General features: G+C 36.0%; 1 protein-coding gene across 4 annotated transcripts; it reads left to right on the top strand.

The window, feature by feature from the left end:
* Positions 1 to 4462: 4462 nt before the first annotated feature.
* Positions 4463 to 18808, top strand: LOC116254226 (uncharacterized). Of its 4 annotated transcripts, none has more exons than XM_031629450.2 (6): positions 4463 to 4595; positions 4675 to 4802; positions 5948 to 6069; positions 9638 to 9685; positions 14498 to 14549; positions 18496 to 18808. In XM_031629450.2, the coding sequence occupies exons 3-6, from the start codon at positions 5950 to 5952 to the stop codon at positions 18681 to 18683; spliced, it is 408 nt and encodes a 135-aa protein (XP_031485310.1). In that variant the 5' UTR covers positions 4463 to 4595; positions 4675 to 4802; positions 5948 to 5949; the 3' UTR covers positions 18684 to 18808. The 4 variants fall into 4 exon arrangements, with proteins under 4 accessions (XP_031485310.1, XP_031485311.1, XP_031485312.1 ...); XM_031629451.2 differs by having other exon boundaries at positions 4463 to 4602; XM_031629452.2 differs by having other exon boundaries at positions 4463 to 4602; positions 5943 to 6069.
* Positions 18809 to 19535: the final 727 nt, after the last annotated feature.

Genomic DNA, 19535 nt, shown 5'->3' with positions numbered 1-19535 from the left:
TGCTGTGACAACAAAAGTGTAATTTATATTGCTAGCAATCCTGGGTGAGGCCAGAAATTTTTTTTTTTTTACATTGAAAAAATCAATTTTTTTTAGTATGGCCCGACCGGTTGCTCCTCGTCGCTCCTCTTGGCCCGACCCTGGCCCGGCTCGCAAATCGTATTGGCCCAACCCTAAAAAAAATCCTAGCTCCGCCCCTGCTAGCAATCACACATTTCACGAAAGAACGAAGTATATAGAGATGGACTGTCATTATGTTCGTGAAGAATTCCTTCAGAAGAATATTGATCTCTCCTATGTTTCTTATGAGTATCAATTAGGCGACTTCTTCACAAAGGCTCTTGCCGCTGCCAGATTTAAATTTCTCCTTAGCAAACTTTCGGTTATCACACCGTAAGTTTGAGGGGGGGTGTTAGAATGTTAGATTGTATGCATTATATATATATATATTAGTTATCTAATATATATCTTATATGTATACATACATATATATATTTTATATATATTTGGATATTAGGATACTTATGTAATTTTTTCATTTTTTATATATTTTTACTTTCCCCTTTTACCCTCTTTCTTTATCCTTATACCCCAAAGGGGACTAGTCCCAACGTCTAGAATTTTAGCCGTTAGAACTAGTCCCAATGGCTGGTCCTCTTATTCTTTTGTTCTCTCCTCTATATATAGTGTACATTCCCCTCTTTTTATCACATGGCTTGTTAAGCCACATCTTGTTTATTGTTGAAGATCAATATATGTTTTCTTTATCCTCTTGTTAGAGGACTCTTGTGTATTGCTAGAGGACTCTTGTGTATTGCCTTGTTGAGTTAGTGGGAGATTCAAGAGTGATATTCTTGAAGTATTTGCCTTGTTTGGGCCTGATTTACATTGACTACCTCTCCAATCTTTCCAAATTCATCTTTAATAGTAGACAAACCATCTTGCACTATCAGATTTAGAATATGTGCACAATGCCATGAAAAAATTATCGCTTTGGTATAGATTTACACCATATTTCTCTAACATTTCCTTCAACGTTCTTACAAGACGATCATTAGAAGAAACATTGTCAATTGTAATGGAGATAATCTTCTTTATTTTTCATTCTTGAAGATTTTTAGCAATCACATTTGCTAGATTCTTTAATATGAGATTGTTCAATTGTATTAACACCAATTATACGCTTTTGAAGCATCCAAGCATAATCTATGAAGTGAGCTGTAATGGAAATATACCCAATTTATTGATTAGATGTTCATACATCTGTTGTCAAAGCAATATATTTAACACCTTTAAAATTTTCCTTCAACTTATTTTTTTTTTACCTCATATAATTTTGTGACATCTCTTTTTACTGTTGTTCTTGAAATGGGTAACCAATTTGGAAAAGCAAACTTCAGTAAAAATCTAAACCAGCAATGCTCAACCATGGTGAATGTGCACTCATGACAAACTACCATCTTTGTCAATATGTCTCTTATTTTTTTGGGATCAAGTTTGACACCCTTACTCATTGTTTCCTTTGTAAGACTTGAAACTTCACTAATGTCAAAACTCAAAGTATTTTGTCTCATATTACGAGGACATACAAGACACTTATGTCTTCTCATTGATGATGTATACTTATAACAAACGTTACTTTGCAATACTTGCATCTATTTTTTTTCACACCACCCATAGTCTCATACCACTATTAAGCATTGCTTCATCAACTTTATCCATGTTTACATCCTCATTTTCAATAGACTTCAAATAAGTAGGATTTAAACTGTTATCAGCTATAGACTGTTGTGCAGAGATTTCTAAGATAAGTGGTCTTTACTTGTAGCATTTTCTCTTGGTGATGGCATTCCTTTTTTGCATACAAACAAAAGAAAAATCAAACTCAAACTATATAAGCAAAAGAATCATGTCATCTATTTATTGAATTAAATAAATAAACATTTGTAAAACTAAGTTAAAGTAACAACTCAAATGAGTAATACTAAGAATATATATATATATACATACATATATATATATATATATATATATATATATATATATATATATATATATATATATATATATATATATATATATATATATATATATATATATATATATATATATATATATATAGAACAACTCAAACTCTCTTAAAGCTCAATAACAATATATATAAGCTACCTTATATAAAGCTAATGTAGGGAATGCTCCAAAAAGCATGTAACACATTAACATCTCAAATGGAAAGACAAGCCATTGTACTTGAAACTTTTGTAAATATGGCCATTGACATAAGAATAACAGGTTCATTATGGATATAAGCAATAAATTATATTTATGAAGTACTTAGGCAAACTTTTGCTTTCTTTTCCCAATTGCTAATGGCTAAAACAACTAAACTTACCTTTTAACTACATAAAACTTTATATGTCTATCATGGGGAGTGCAGGTTTGACAGGTTCTTACATCCAAATTAATTAAAAAAAAAAGAAAAAAAAGGAAAAAGATTAATCACCATTGTTCTATCTGCTTTTGGGTTTAATGCATGCATGTTGTAGTCACATGCTTATGCAGTTCAAGTTTCAATGAAATGAAAAGAAGAAATGGTAAAGATAAGGAAAAAAAAAAGAACCATATTGTAAACAAGCAACACCAATTTATAATTGTAAAGAAGGATATGGGAATCTAGCCATATGGCCACCAATGCAAAGAAAACACATATAAAGTCAAACGAGGTCATCTAGTAGCATGCTTATTGAAATGAAAAGGAAAAATCTAGAGAACAGTTTCAAGTTCACATAAAAAGGGAAATCACTGAGCAATTAAACAGTAGCTCGCACGACCTCCTTCTTTCCAGCAAATAAAGAACAGAATTTGGACAAAAGATAGAAAACAGAAAGGGATTAAGCAGTGATTAAGTAGAGATTAACGCAATTCATAATAATTGGCACATAAATCATAATATATAAATCATAATAGATATTAAGTAGGGATTAATTTCAATCATCAATACAAAATGAAGAAATGAATGATTTAGTGCAAAGAATAGAAAGAGAGCAACCTCAAAAGGAAGCCTCAACAAGCTTGACAGAAGCTTTATAACCAATGCTCTCGGTGGGTGACCAGAGGAACCACTGAACCCGCAGAAGTTCTGGACAATGCGCCACCACTTTTTGGCAAAGGCACTCTGAGAGAGAGAGAATCAGAGAGAGGCAAAGTAATTGTTTGATGGCCGAGACAAACTAGGTCATGAAAGTCTAAGAGAAAGAGACTGGCAAACATAAAGAGAGTGTGTGAGAGAGAGTCTAAGGACAGAGAGAGGAGATCAAGATAATAAGATACGTTACATACCTGATACAGACCACAGTGATCTGTACGATGGTCCGGTAGAGACGGATGATGGGATGCCAGTGGGCTGGTGGGCATATGATGCTGTGCTAGTTAATGGGTTAGTAGCGACCAGTGGGAAGGTGATTCGGTGAAGATGGTTGATAGAAGAGAGAGAGAGAGACAAAAGTGAGACTCCAAGTGAATCAAAATTCAAAAGGGAAAAAATTTATTTCTACCCTAAAAGTTAAAACTGGTGATTGGTTGAACCATTTTTGGCAATATTATATATAGTACTGGTTTGAGAGTCGAGTTGAGTACTCGTTTATTGTTTCGAGCATCTTTGTAAGTTTGAACTCATCTCATTTATAAACAAGCGGAGCTTGAGCTAAGGTTTTTTGAGCAAGTTCGAGTCAACCTGAGTTGGTTCAACTCGTAGTGCAACGCTATCAACTTCCCTTTGCTCTCGTCCCTCTTAGCATCCCGCCATCATTCTTGATTTAAGTGCATCTACTTTCTCTTCCTTTGAAAACTGAGTTCTATATGTCGCCCTGTGTATGTAACAAACATACACCAAATGTGGATCATACTACTAATATGTATTTCTACTTTCATGAACAAACATTACATACGCATGTGAGTGAGATAACAAATAAATATGAAACAACAAATAAATATAAGATAATATTTATGAGGTCACAAAAGATTTATGAGATAATGAAATAACTGATGGATGATTGTATAATATAATGATTACGAGATAACAAAAAATTATGAGATAATCAGATAACAAACGAATGCATGAGATAACACTAAGCATGATAATGTTTATGAAATAATAAAATATTTATTAGAAAATGAAATAACAGATGAATATAAGAAATAACACTAAAGATAATATTTATAAGATAATAAAATATTTATCAGAAAACTAGGAGCTAGACAAAAAAATGACGTTTTTTCACTGCGTAAAAACTGTATATTGATCATATTGGTTATAACCTTATGTGTGAATTAATAAATTTTACTTTATAGAATTCCCAAATCTTGTCTTTACACTTTTTTTTTCATGTAAAAGGTTTTTTTTTATTAATGATAGGCATGTCTTATTAAAAATGACGCATAAAATTTCGTGCACCCTCGTTTTTTCCTTAGTTCTTCTTCTCCTCTATAATTCTCCTCCCATTTTCTGTCTCTGGTTTTACCGCTGTTGATCTAGGCCTTCTCTGTTCTCAGCAGCCGCCTGCTGCCGGGAACAGCGACGGCCACCCGCAGCGCTGGTGACAAGTGAAACCTCTCTCTGTCTTTTTCTTGTTTTCTTCTCTCTTTTGGCTCGTCTTAACCCACGTTTCTCTTCAGAGGCTCCGTTGACTCTCTTTGCGTGGTTTGAGAGCCACAACGCAGCTGCTCCAAATGCCTAATCCACCGCTATCTGCCGGCCGTCATCCGCAGCGAGTATCGTAGGCCGGACCTCACTGATCGACGAGGTCTCTCTCTCTCTCTCTATCTGTCTCTGTCTCTCTCCGTCTCTGTGTGTCTTAGTGTGTCTGAGCGACAGAGGTATCTCCCCAACCAGCGGGCAAGGGTTTTTTTGCTACGAAGTCCGAAGTGTAGGTTCTCTATCTACGGAGTAGAATTTGACGTCTGATTTTTCATTTACAAAGTCACTGATTGAAATTTGAGAACGCGCCTTCCACCAACTCGGCCCACCTGACCGCGTCCTGTCCCTGTCCGGCAAAACAAAGGAAATAGTGTTGGTGTTTCGCACTGAACAGCAACCATTTCCTCTGTAAACGCCCAATGAAACCAGCAGTACCTGTGCCCAAACCACCGTCATCCCCTTCTGTCCCCTTTCTGTTTCCTGTTGATACAATAAAGAGGGAACAAAAGAGAGACGAATAGAAAGAGAATCGACTGAGAACCACTCCTAGATACATGATTCCGCCTTTTCTTCGTTTTGATGCTAACTGGCTTGTTGAAGATCTGGTGCCTCCAACTCTTTTCCGTTATTGAATGGTAGGAGATTGACTGAGGGAACACAGACTAAAAAAGTGATGGTTCCAAGATCATATTCTTCCATCTGTCTCTCTTTTTTCTGTTGGTCGATAATTCATCAACTGATTCATCTTGGTGGAAAAATTTCCTTCATTTGCTTACTTGTTTTTTATTTAGCTGTACCTATTTATTCTTTTATGCATTTTCACTTAAAGTTCTATTAGAGGATTGATTCTTGTACTCCTAAACCTACGATTGGATTTGTAAAAGGTGACCATGAAATAGCTGGTGTGCCAGATGCCCTTCTAGATGGGAGAAAGAGTAGGCGCCACTATCAGAACAATCTAAGTTGTATACACACACACACACACACACACACACACACACATATATATTTATTTATTTATCAATTCCATTATCATTGTTGCATAACATGAGTCTAAAGATCTCAAGTGCCAATTTTATTTCCCAAGATGCTTTGCAACCTTTCGCTGTTTATGCTATTATGTGCTGTGCCTATCTTGTTTATGACATCAAGGTGATGGTTCCATGTCTTCCTGTTGCAGCTGTGGCTGCAAAATTATCGGATCACTTAATGTTATTATGTGATATGACTTTCTTACGGATTATAGTACAGGGATGGCAACTCATTCTAAGGCAAACCAGAACGTGGAGTGTGAGGAGGAGTATGTCTTGATTGACCTAGATGATGTTTGTGGGCAAGTTGATATTTCATCTAATTCATCATATACACTCTCGGTTAGTTTTTCCTAAATATCTGCTATTGCTACCTGTGTACTACAGTTGCTTTAATAGTGTTTCCTGTGAACTTGCTCAATAATGATGCTCACCCATACTATCTAGGTGTTTTCATTTCGCAGACAAAAGCACTTGGAAGTGGCACGTTGGGACTAGTTGGTTCACTAAAAAGCCAAAATGTTCATGTCTAAAATTTAAATTGTTTAATAATTATATTTCTCAATAAAAGATTACATGCATCTATGTGATTAGAACATGCATACAAAACATATCTATCGTTTCCAATCCATGAATTGATCTAACAATTGAATTTGTTGTCGACTAATCTAAAAAAGAGAAGCAATGTGTGCACCAGCAAAGTTATACACATTTAGTTCTGACTTTTGCCGGGCTGGCCCATCCGGCCCGGGCCTGTTACAGGCCGAGTACGGGCCCCCGCCGGTGGCCCGGCCCAGCGCCCATCTCTAGTTGTGATTGCATACTTTTCCCTTAGAGCTGATAAAAATGGGATGAAAAACATACTCCAGATAAACCGATATAAGCCAGGTGCTACTGTGATCTTGAGGCCACTTGGAATAGTTTCAAAGTATATGAATACGGGTGGAAGCTTTTGCATAAAGAAAGCTTATACCTATTATATGTTCCATTATAACAGAATTACATCTAAAGAGAATGTATGATATGCTTAATTTCATCTTGTTGATATGTAATTGGAGTCAATGTCATAAAAAATGTATCATAACGCGTATCGTTCGGGCCAGCTTTTTTATGATTTTGTTTGTCTTTCTAATTTTTTAAAAATTGTTGAGATTTTCTGGAGATTTACTGAAGAAGAACAACTTTGCCAAAAAATACCCAAGAAAAACTTGGCCGAGATTTTCTTGATAATGAGATTTTTGACAATGCTTCAAATGGAATGTTCTTTCCAATATGTGCAAACTCTTATTCTTCATCAAACTTTGCTACTGCTTCAGTGTTTAGAAAATCAAGATCATCCTCATCAAGTATAGCGGTTCGTTGTTCTTCAACCCAAAAATCTAATACATCAAAGTTGTCTAGGCTGATGGGATGAAGTTGATGTGATGTTTCCTTGCATCTGTTGCTTTTAATTGCCTAAAGTACAACAAGAGAAAAAATTAATAGATTGTTAAAATATATACGATAACTTGCAGAATAAATGTATTTACTTTACCTTTCTCTAGGACTGTTCAACGAGTCGAACTAACTTGAGCTTGACTCAAACTTGCTCGATAAACTTGACTTGAACTCGACTTGTTTATTAAATGAGTCGAGTTCGATTTAAGAAATGAACTCCACAACCTAAACAAGTCCAGCTCGAGTTAAGTGGGCTTGGCTCGGTTAAACTTGGTTTAGCTCGAGGAAGAAAATATATAAAATGTGTCTCATAAAATTATAAAAAAAGTATATTGTTCAAATGGGTATGCACGTGATTGATATGTGGGAGGTTCCATGTTCAAATCTACATGCCGCCTCTTCCTTTTAAAAAATAATTTTTTAATGAAATGCTTGGCTCGGCTCAAGCCAATCTTTGGCTCGAGCTTAATCGAGCCGAGTTTGAGTTTTAAGGACTCGAGCTCAAGCTAATGAAATCGAACTCGACTCGAGCTGAGTTCGAGTTTCTTTCAAGACATTCGAGCTGACTTCAAGCTGGCTCAACTTGGCTCGAACTCACTCATGAACAGCCCTACCTTTGTCTCTACTCCATATTATATGAACAAAGACCAAGCCATTCAACCTTTTATATTCCAACCTATTTGTCTTTTTACTGTGGATGTGTTTTAGATTTTTAATACAAACTCAAATTTCTTTCACATCTAGTGGTACAATTGTACTGCATGACTGGATGAAGATTTTGATTGCAAACTTCTTTAGTTATGGGCAATCAATCCCAAACCTACTCCACCATTAACCTAAACAACAAAATGGAAAATAAATACTATGAAAAACAACAAATAAATGGCAAACAAAAATCAGATAAAGTCCATTTTTCTACTACTTGGATGCAAGGTTGTCATGCATCAAATTTCTGTATCTCTTTCCATGTTACCATAACAAGTATCATATTTGTTGATTGACTTATGAGCAACTCCTTATTCTTTATAATCACTAAGTAATGATCTAATGCCTGAGAGATTTTTTTGCTTGACAGCCTTGACTATAACCTATGTCACATATGTACGGGTGCGGGTGCCGGTACGGGTACTGGTGCGGGTATGGGTACAAATCATTTTCTAAAAACTTGGGTGCGGGGGTACGGCCGTACACACACACATATATATATATATATATATATAAATAAATAAATAAATAAATATATATATATATATATAAATAAATAAATAAATAAATATATATATATATATATATATATATATATATCAAAAAAATTACAAACAAAATAGCATATTCATAAATCATTAAATCATGATCCAAAATTTGTAGATACTAAGAATTTCAAGACAAAAATTCTGTCATTTGGGAGTTCCAAGGGGCGAAAAGGCGAGGAATGAGAGAGGCAAAGGGGGGAGAGGTGAGAGGATGAGAAAGGCAAGAGGGGTGAAAGGGGCGAGAAGGCAAGGGACGAGAGGGGTGAGGGGGGTGAGGCAAGAGGGCAAAGGCATCGTGCGAGAGAGAGGGAAAAAAATGGTTTTTGAAAACGTGCAATGGACGATTTTGGACTCAGTCAACTTTGACCGAGTTTGAAAATGGTTGGATTCGACCTCGGGTACTTTGACCGTACCCGACACGGTCAACGCCGCACCCAGGCCGTACCCGTACCTGTACCGGTACGGTTTGGAGCAGTACCCGTGTTACATAGACTATAACTTGCATAGTCAAAACATTTGTGACAAACCTTGTTTGTGCAGGTTGAATCAAGTCAGCCCCATTTATGAATGTCCTCATCAAATTGAAAAAATAAGCATGATCGCAAATAAACTTCATGATCTATTTTCATCTTTCAAGAGCTGCCTCTATACATGACGTTTTCTCTTTATCTGTTCTCAAACTGACACATCCTTTTCTTCAAGCTCTATGTTTTCATCTTCACTTTCTTCCTCTTTACAGGGCTTCCCATGTCCTACCTCAACATTATTACTTTCTTTCTCAATCTTGTTTGCTTTTAAAGTATTAGTCAATTCCACGCAATGATGTTTGATATATGGTGGATATGGGTTCTTTGGGGAACTATCGCACTTAGTCACGTTGTGGTATGTCCCAGCTATATGGTGCTTAAAGCAAGCGATTCATTCTGATATCACTTGCTTACAATAGTTACAACGAACTTTTAGCCGATCTTTCTGATTCACTCTTGTACACTATTGTCATGTGGGTTCCCGTCAAGACTGTCCATATTTGTAGATGTACTATTGACAATTTGACGATATTTTACGAATAATTCGAATAGCCCTTCTGTTTTGACTAGATTTCTTTGCATATCTCCTAATAAATTATATAAATAGAATACACATTTCCTCCTTTTTTTTCATAGAATCTGGTTCGTTTCTTTTGTATACTGTTTCTAATGTTTTTTTCATTTTCTTTTTAGGGTTTGGATACTACTACTCCAACACTAACCATCGGCGACAAAGTGATGGTAAGATAGCCTGCTATAGATTTTTGCATCTCTTAGGTTGTCAAAGGACTTGGATGGTGATTATTTTTTGTATATGTAAATTATCAAATGGTTATAGATTATTACATTTTCTTTTGGCTGCTCTCATTTCCCTCCATTTTTTTCAGAAATTTAAAAGTATACTTTTTAGAATAAAACCTTTAATCTTCTCAATCTTACTGTGAAGTGCTAATACCCTTTCTTTGCATATATAGCTTTCTGCTGTGCTATGTGAAAATGACCGGACATGTAAATAAGTAGTTATCAACTGCAGTTTTTAGAGTTTTGTGCCCAACCTTGGTCTTCATGTGTAAGAAGCGATGTTAGGTTTGAGAAGGTTAGCTTTTACAGACTATCTTAGCAAAGTGCAAAGAAGTATTGAGAAAGGAGAACAAGGGATGCACAAGAGTCAGAACTCCAATTTAGAGGTTGTGACCTACTTTAACTTATACAAATTTATGTGTTACAAAACATAACATGAAATAATAATTGCCCTAACTAGATAAGCAAAATTACAAAATATCCACACAAAATGTGCACCCAGTATACTTCATTTTTGGGTTTGAAATTTGAATTAGAACCGCATCCAAATCCAGCACATTTTGACAGCCTCCCTCAAGTTGTGCATGTTCTCAAACCATGGAAACTTACCTTTTAAAGATAAAATGGTGCTTTGTCAGTCATTTATGAATAAATGCATGACTTGATTTTTCAGTACGAACTACGTACATATATCTTCAACCTTCTATTTGATAATGTGTTTTATGTGACTGATGAATGAAACTAATAGAAATATTTAAGATATTTTGGCTATTGTGCAACAATAATGATCTTGAATAGATTCTCCCAATGTTACTCAACCTATGTCACATGGTGTGGGTATGGGTGCAGTATGGGTACAACAGTGCAGGTAGGGGCACACCATTTTTGAAAATTATGGGAATTGGGATACAGCAAGGGGTGTGTGTGTGGCAAAGACAGGATAAAGTAGAAGCTAGATGGAAAGGAAATAAAACAGAAGAGAAAAATCAAAACAAAAGCAAAAGTTTAAGTTTGAAAATATAAATTTGCAAGTTTTAAAATACAGCTGTATCCAGCCATACCCACAGACCTGTGTTGCTATATCCACGTACTGACACGAGTATTTAGGCCTTTCACATGTATCCATGTGACATAGCACTCAACATGCATCTAATCCATGTAGCTGTCGCTGTAGCAGCAACCATAGACCTACATACTTTGCGTTAATAGTTTATTCAATATTAGTTTTTTTTTTTCTACTACTCCATGACAGATGTCATTAAGTTCTGTCCAAGAAACATACAATAGCATAAATTCGATTTCTTTTTATCTTGATCTCTTGCTCACTCTATGTCTATATAAGTAAGAATCTTGTATTTTCCTTTGTCTGACTAATTTATATGGAAGTCCATCTCTGACCATTAAATTAAGTTTCTCAGATCCTCTTTATTGCATCCATATGTTCAATTCTTGATTCGAAAAATAAAAATCTCTTTTAGTGAAGTAAGGCATTGAAGCATGTTAATGTTATTTCGGTATCTGGTCAGATCATCATACAACTCTTCATTCTAGGACCTTTACTTTTGACAAGTATCTGATCAGATCATCAAACAACTCTTCATTCTAGGAACTTAGCTTTTGATGTAGAACACAAGTAGCCAAAGGTCTGCAAACTTTTGCAATATTTCATCCCTAGTTCACCCAATGAGTCATGAGTATAGTTATGTTGTGTTAAGAGTTAAAGTGTCATCCTTTCTGTCAACCTTAACACAAAGAAAATATCTCAATTCTTTGAAATTCTTCATTTTAAATTCAAGCTTTGTCTCAAAAGATTTTTCACTATTTACAAATTAGAACCTAAAACACACTTTCCCTTAGGTTAAGGACAACCTCCCACATCAGCAATGCTTCTATCTCCTCATTTTTTGCCTTCACCCACTTATGTGACTTTGTTATACTTCTGACAGAAACAATTGAACTTGCCATGATTAACCCATTTTTTCAACTAGATGTCAAATTGTCTCTGTTCTTATTGAATGTTGATTGTTAGGGTCATTATTAATAGGAGGAGGTTCTTTCTCTCTTTTTACATAAACACACAGAAAAATTTTCAATATTCTTAGGCTGCAGATTTTCAGCTTCAATATGAGATACATTGGCAATACTGTCGGGCTCAGGCATAGATTAATCTGCATCACAAGCTGATCAATAATTTCCATTGGTACTAGGAAGAGAGTTCTGCATCTAGCCATGGATGATAAATCTCAAAATATGGAGTCTGATTCATGCTGAAGTTGTGAAAATCCATCCCCAAAAAAAACATTGTAAACTCTAAATATAATGAGCGAAAGTAGGTCACAAATTGGAAACTAAAACAGCTTTACCAGTCCTTGCATCTTGTTCTTCATCTCTGTTGATACATTTTGGTGTTCTCTTTTAAATCTAACATGACATTAGACCAAGGTCAAGTCTAAGGCTTGCTATTGACTCCAAAAGTGTGACCAAAGATATCACTATCTTATTCAAGTCAAAAGATTCTTTCATCATCATATCTTCTTATGCTTTATCCCTTGGATTCTCCATGTTTTCTACCTTCATATTCTTCAAATCAAATTCACTTCTGACCTCTGCATTTGCTTAGGTATTCTCTTTCTCAAAACAAACTTTAATTTCTTAAACCTCTACATATTTCTCTCATTTCTCTGATTCGATTATTATGTTCTCAAAACCTAATTTCTCAAATTTTATGTTTCTCAATATTCTCATGGGCCTTTTCTACTGCCCCTATTTCTAGCCCCAATCTCAACATGGAACAAACAAGTGCTGTTGTCTTGGTCAGTCTAATTTAGTTTTCAACCAATCTGCACAGCACTTATTGTTGAAATCCGGAAATTTTGATATGAGGAATAGAAGAGAGACTATGGAAGAAATTTTCGTGTTGCCCTTTAGGGAAGGTCACTCATTGTTGCTCTTTTGATTTGGAAATCAATCGTGGATCTTTTAGAGCATATTTTATGAACACAGCCTTTGAATGTAACCTGGCTCTGATCGCATGTCAGATTTGAGAAGATCAACAACCACAATCTTATTTAGCAAAGATGTTTGGAGAAAGAACAAGGGGTCACGTTTCAAATGTAGAGGGCATGACTTAATTTAATTTATATAGGTGTTTGTACATAACATGGACAAAATGCCCCCATCATATGAGCAAAATTGGAAACATGTCCATACGCTAGTATGCCCAAAATACATCATGTCTGGGTCTGGATTAGAACTGAATCCATATCCAACACATGTTAATAGGTGATTGAAGGCAAAACAGATTGTAATGATTTTCTTAGTATCACCATTCAAGAAAGGAATTAAGTTGGATTTGTACCTAAGGTACTTGTCTATTTCTTTGAATGATCATCTGTCTCTTATCAGTTAGCCCTTTGCTAAGTTGAAAACAATAAGATTCTAAGAGTTCTATGAGTACATATAGGTACAAAAAACAAATTTTGTAGACGGACAGTGAGATAATTCTACATACAGATGATAAAGTGTCAATATACCCTTTTCTTAATGTGTGGTTTAGTACAACAGTCAGGCTTGTCTCTTGGCAATCGGTGCTGAGAAATGGGTAAGAGTATTGTGGAGAAGTCAGCCACTAAAGTCTTCTTCATGAGTCAGATAGGCTGAATTTCTGGATCTTGAATTCTTTTGTCCCACAAAGTCTTGGTCTTTTTAATTCACTTTGTCTTCCTATGTTCAAATGGCGTTAGACAGATGGTAGTTATCTTTCCATTTTGATGCGAGGAAAATTATTCCATTTTTTTTCGGCAAAAAAATCTATTCAGACTGGACACTAAAATACTTATATGAACTCTGGAGGGTAAAAGAAAACTGAGTGGCCTTTGCTCTTCTGTTTATTGTCTAACCAGAAAGGAGTGAAAGAGGGGCAGCACCTGAACATCTTATTGATGAATGGCGTTTTTACTCTTCTGTTCATTGTCTAACCACAAAGGAGTGTGAGAGAGGCAGCACTTTCATCTTGTCTTCTTGCTAATTTGATAGAAAAAAGAGAGCCTCCTTTTTTAGTCAAATAAAAGATAGTGCACAACCATTAACCTAGGAATGTCATTGTCGAGAAGCATTTGACATTGTCACTTCATGCTTATAGAAGTCTCAATAATATACGATTAATTGGAATAAGGGGTATGTGCCCAAATGGTATATTAAGCATATGGCATATTTGCTTACGGCACCTGAACATCTTATTTGATGAGCAGTGTTTCTACTCTTCTGTTCATTGTCTGACCACAAAAGAGTGAGAGAGAGGCTGCACCGAAGCCTTTCATCTTGTCTTTTGGCCAATTTGATAGAAAAGTGAGAGCCTCCTTTTTTGTCAAAGAAAAGATAGCGCACAACCATTAACCAAGAAATGTCAGTGTTGAGAAGCATTTGCATTGTCACTTATGCTTATAGAAGTCTCAATAATGCACCATTAATTGGAATAAGGGGTTATTCAAGTGTGCAAAGTAGTCATACTTACTAAAAGCTACTACCGGGAATGTGGGTCGGTTGATAACCTTGGTGCTTTTTGCAAGGGTTAACAGAAAGGACGGATTAATGTGCAGGTACCTTTTAAGTTAGGACCTCCATCATAGGGCTCACATTCTGTTAGAGAAAAAGTATTTTCTTGGGCTTGCTTAAAGTTGTTATTGTATGACTGTAGAAGGAATAATGTAATTAAAAAAAATGTTTTCTGAGAACATATTTCTTCTATGGCAGATTGGAGAGTATCAAGAGACAATTGGAACATGCTTCATATTATCTGAAACAAGTAATCTAGAAACTTCTCTGTCATTCGTACCTTCTACTTGTATTTCTCATGAATATTTGGTTTACTTAGTCTCTGTAGAAGTCATTGTTATATGAAACATATGCTGGTGTACGTCGACTATGTCGCCTAATATTTTTAGTTCTTTGGATTTTATTTCACAACTGAGGAACAAATTTGGCCTTCCCTAAAGGGCAACACGAAAATTTTGGTGTATGCAATATAGAATGTAAAGGTCGTTCATGATTCATTTATAAGCCTTTTCTGAAGAATAAGTGATAGCAAACCACATCCCTACTCATGTCTTCCATACCTGGCATTATTCTGATCTTGATCATCCTCTAGACCCTTTTAAATTTTTAATTGCATCCCATTTTGTGATTGCTATGAAGGGCTTTTAACTTATTGGCTATCTTGGTGCCCATTTCTGCAATCAATAAATATTTTCATTTTTGAGAAGGAAAAGCAATGATTAAAAACTCGCCAAGTCAACTCGTGGACTTGGGCATCTACTAGGTCAATCCAGTAGGACTTACTTTTTGTTGAAACTCGGCATGATTTGGCTGTGACTCGGTTCGACTTAGCTGAAACTTGTTTTATTCGATGCAGTCTAGTGTTAAACTTTGTATTTTGTAATTGATGAGGTGATTTTATTTACTAACTACTTAATATTTTTACACGAATCTTTCAACTTATTGAAATATAAAAATTTAAAATTATTGGTCGTTTATTAAATTTGCACATTACAAATGAAAGGTTTAAGCTAATTATGTTTGACTTCATGTGTAGTGTATTTGTTTCAATTTCTAGGATGATGGACTCTTTACTTATGGATTTTTAATTTACATAATATTAATTATTAACATACATCATACATGTTGAGTTTGTTAACGATTTAGTTGTAAATGCTGAATACATTGATCTTAGCATTTGATTTTTATCAACTTGTTTTTTATTAATACATTGATTCTTGCTGCACACTTTTTTGGAAATATGAATTATAAGGTAGGAGCAGCAACTTAATTGTCTAATTTCTTGTTATCAAATGAGAAAATATAGTTGTCTTGTTCTCCTCTCGCTTTCTCTCCTCTCCTCTTTCTTCTCTCTCTCTCTCTCTCTCTTTTCTTTTTCTCTTGTTCTCATTTTTCCCTCCATGTCACTTTGTTTTTCATGCATGACTCTCTCTCTCTCTCTCTCTTTAACATAATGTTGTCCTATATATATATATATATATATATATAGGGGAGTTCTATGTTGCTATATGATGGATGTTGTCAGATGGCTAAAAGTTAAAATATGTTACTAAGAACCGTCACCGGAGCATTAATGACGGTTTATAATGCAACAAGGATTCATGAAGCTTTTAGGATTTTAGCAATAATTCATGGTGCTTTCAGTGACAGATTTTTAGTTTTTAGCCATGCGACAACATTCAACATATAGCAGCATGGAATTCTCCTACATATAGACGTGCATATATATATATATATATATATATATATATATATATATATATATATATATATATATATAGTGAGAGAGAGAGAGAGAGAGAGAGAGAGAGAGACACACACACACACACACACATATATAAACCTTTGACTAGGTGTTGTGGACCTCCCATGGGTACAAGTTAAGAACAGGGTCTTCGCAAGGAGGCTGAGCCATCAATGGCCAATCTGGTTTTTTATGGTGCTTGTCCAAGTGGTAATTCCAGAGAATATTCCTTGGCTAGGCTTTTGGGAACTGACTCTGGAGATGAATACGAGGCTGATGACAAAGTGCAACGTGATCGTTCAAGTTGTTCTAAAGTTGTAGTCCAAGAAAGCTCTCGAATTGATGGAGTTATGCTAACACAACCGATTCTAGCTATAGCCGACTATATATCACACAGGTGTAGATTGCGGGTGCATGTACGGCTGTGGTAATTTTCAAAAAAATTGGGTTGCTGGTGTGGCAAGCCTCGAGTGTATTTATATATAATTTATTATATAATTAAGTAACTATTTAACATTATATATATATATATATATATATATATATATATATATATATATATATATATATATATATATATATATATATATATATATATACACACATTACTTGTAATTATTTTTAATTGTTTTAAAATTTTTTCAGATTACAAGGACGATGTTAAATGACATCTTGGTTGTCCCTTTTGAAAGGGATGGTTGTCCTTTATAAAAGGGAATAAAAGGATAACAAGGATGACAAGTTGTCATCCGTTTTTAAAGGGATTAAAAGGGCTACAGATTTCCTTTCCCAAAGTGTGGGAGAGAGGGGTTCATGCATTGAAAAAAAAAAAAGGAGAAAATGAATGGAAAGAAGAGAAAAATGCAAGGGAGAGGGAAAAAGAGAAGAAAGAAAGAAAAAGAGAGAGAGAGAGGGACGAGGATGAGATAGGGAAAGTGAGATTTTTTTTTTAATTATAATTGGGGATGAGTGCAGTCAGCAGCAACTGAGTCAATGCTGCATCTTCACATGCACCTTTACCCATATTGCCTCGACATGGATCCATGTGTCATTTTGAAGCACTCACATGACATATGTGGCCAAGAGAAGATTGCACGGGGGAGTGCAGCAATAGTTTGCAACCTTGAGGGGGATGCAGTGGTAGTGGGTGGCCCACGGTTGCAAGAGTTCCTCAGTTGTGTGTGTGATGCTCTTGATGTTGAAGGATGCTTTTGTGTAGTTTACGCTTGACTTGGCTGAGGGTGGGCAAGATTGCTGCTAGGGTGGCTGTGGAGGATGGGATCATAGGCAATGTGGATGCCAGTGGTGTTGCAGCCTATTACTTGGAGAAGAAGGAAATTGAAGACTTGGTTTGTGTTATAATTCCTAGGATGATGATTACACATGATGAGCTACAATACTTAAATAGAGGTGTGGGCATTCCTGCCCTTCCGTAGCTAAAAATGAAATAAAAATAAAAAATAAATCCTGACTTCCTAAATGCTTGCACAAACAAATAAGAAACTAAATCGAATTCCTAAAAAAGTGTACCTACTCCTTACCAAGAATGCCACCTCTTGTTTGGGCTGGATTCGGTCTGGTGGAAGTATGTTGGTTAGGATGGGCCACTCACCCTTGAGGGCACGAGTCAGATGAAGCATGAGATTGTAATGTGTGACCCTGTCCCGCATGGCATGGGCTTTCCTTTCTTGGTCCATGCAGCATGGGAATGGTTTGTGGTAGGGTTATGGCACCATCTTTTGGACACAACTACCCTTCGTGTGGGACTCTCTTTGCAGCATGCACTTGGATCAAGCGGTGCTGGCCTGGATCTGCATTCTTCAATCTCTGGATCTGAAGTGCGACTTGTTGGTCCCAAGGTGAGCCGTGTTGTGGCTTGTGCAAATGGGCTTGTTCGGGCTGGGTTTGATCTCTGAATGAGTTCTGTCGAGGTTAGCTTCCTCTACCGGTTGAGAAAATTAGAACCTGATGCAGTCTTAGCTGAGCCATGTGTGCCTAGCCTGGGCCAAGGGAGTGTGGTTGGGCCCATTGGGGTATGGACCTATGTGGGTCTGCATTGCCAAGCTTTTGCAAGTTGAGCATACGTAGCTCAAGCCTGACTCATTTGACCAGTTGAATTCACATTTTCTAAGCAGAGCTTATACAAGTAAAGTTCGTATGAAGCTTGAGCTGCTAAACACTTGGAGCCTTAGTAGCAGGCTGCTACTGCACTGATCATGTTACCATTCAATCTCCAACCAGTGGCATGCTGATAGCTGTAAATGGCTACAAAAGGGTGGCATTAGGATGAATTATATATATATATAGCCACAGTGACACATTGACCATAGAATTAGACTCATGTCAAGACTGCCAAGGTCTTGTTTAAGTTTCATCTTCAATGAGAATTTCTCCTCTTGCTTTGCGTCTAATGTTTTCTTGTTCATTGGTCAATTTTGTTGGTTCATCTCAGCTGAGGAAGAGGCACCATCGATAAACAAGGAAAGTCGTTCAGCTGATGCAGAACTTTTTGCAGGAAAATGTGCGGCTGATCCAAATAAGAAACCCTTTAAGCAAATCAATACCATTTGCAAGCTTCATAAGGTTCTTAAATTTAGGCTCCAATCCAATGGTAACTCAAAGTTGTCAAATGATGCATGAATTTTGGTGCTTAATTTGGTCTCAGTTTTTCTACATATTGTAAAATGTTCGTTCATGTAAAGATCCTATTAAAGTACTTCAGTTGTCTTATTGGAAATATTTTCAGTAGCTTTACAACTGCAACAGAGTTACAGTGTCTTCAATTTCCTTTCTCCTATCGAGTGGCATTTGGATAAATTTGCACACTTTATGGTAGGTTGAGATGGTCGTTTTTTCCGCTAGCAACCAAAACTGTACGCAAAACGTGCCATAGCATTTGAATGGAAGCCTGTTCCCGAGACGAAGCTCTGCTCTTTGTTCTTTCTGAGTTTGTTTCGTTTTTGTGTCCACTTTCAAAGCGGGCGCGACCATTTTTTGGCCGTCTGAAGTTTTGAATGTGCTATTACAAATCTCTCCTGCGCACTTGAAATGACACTAAATGCAGAAAACCGAGACGTAATTCCACTTAAATTTTCTATCGTCTGCAGCCCACTAAATGGACTCTACAAATTAAACAAAAAAAACTCGAGCTTCCCAGAGAATTTCCAAAGAAAATAAAATAGAAAAAAATGTTACTTTGACCTCGAGAATCAAATCAAAAGCCATATTTTCTGCCTTCGAAATTTTGCAAAAAATGTATCCGACGGAAAGACAAAGCCAGTTACAATGTCTACGACGCCAGTTGATAACATGAAAATGACCAATTTTTTCACAGAAATTATTTGTGATATCAGAAAAAGCACAAAGACTTCTAGAGCAAAAAAGGTTTCAGATCATGTTGAATTTGATCCAACTATCAAGACAAAAAACATTCCTGTTTTAGGCAAATTCCAACCAAAAGCCAAAGATCTTCTCTTAACCCTCAGAAACAAA

Source organism: Nymphaea colorata, chromosome 5 (assembly GCF_008831285.2).
Source record: "Nymphaea colorata isolate Beijing-Zhang1983 chromosome 5, ASM883128v2, whole genome shotgun sequence".
Taxonomy (NCBI): domain Eukaryota; kingdom Viridiplantae; phylum Streptophyta; class Magnoliopsida; order Nymphaeales; family Nymphaeaceae; genus Nymphaea; species Nymphaea colorata.
This window is presented reverse-complemented; position numbering and strand designations above follow the sequence as displayed.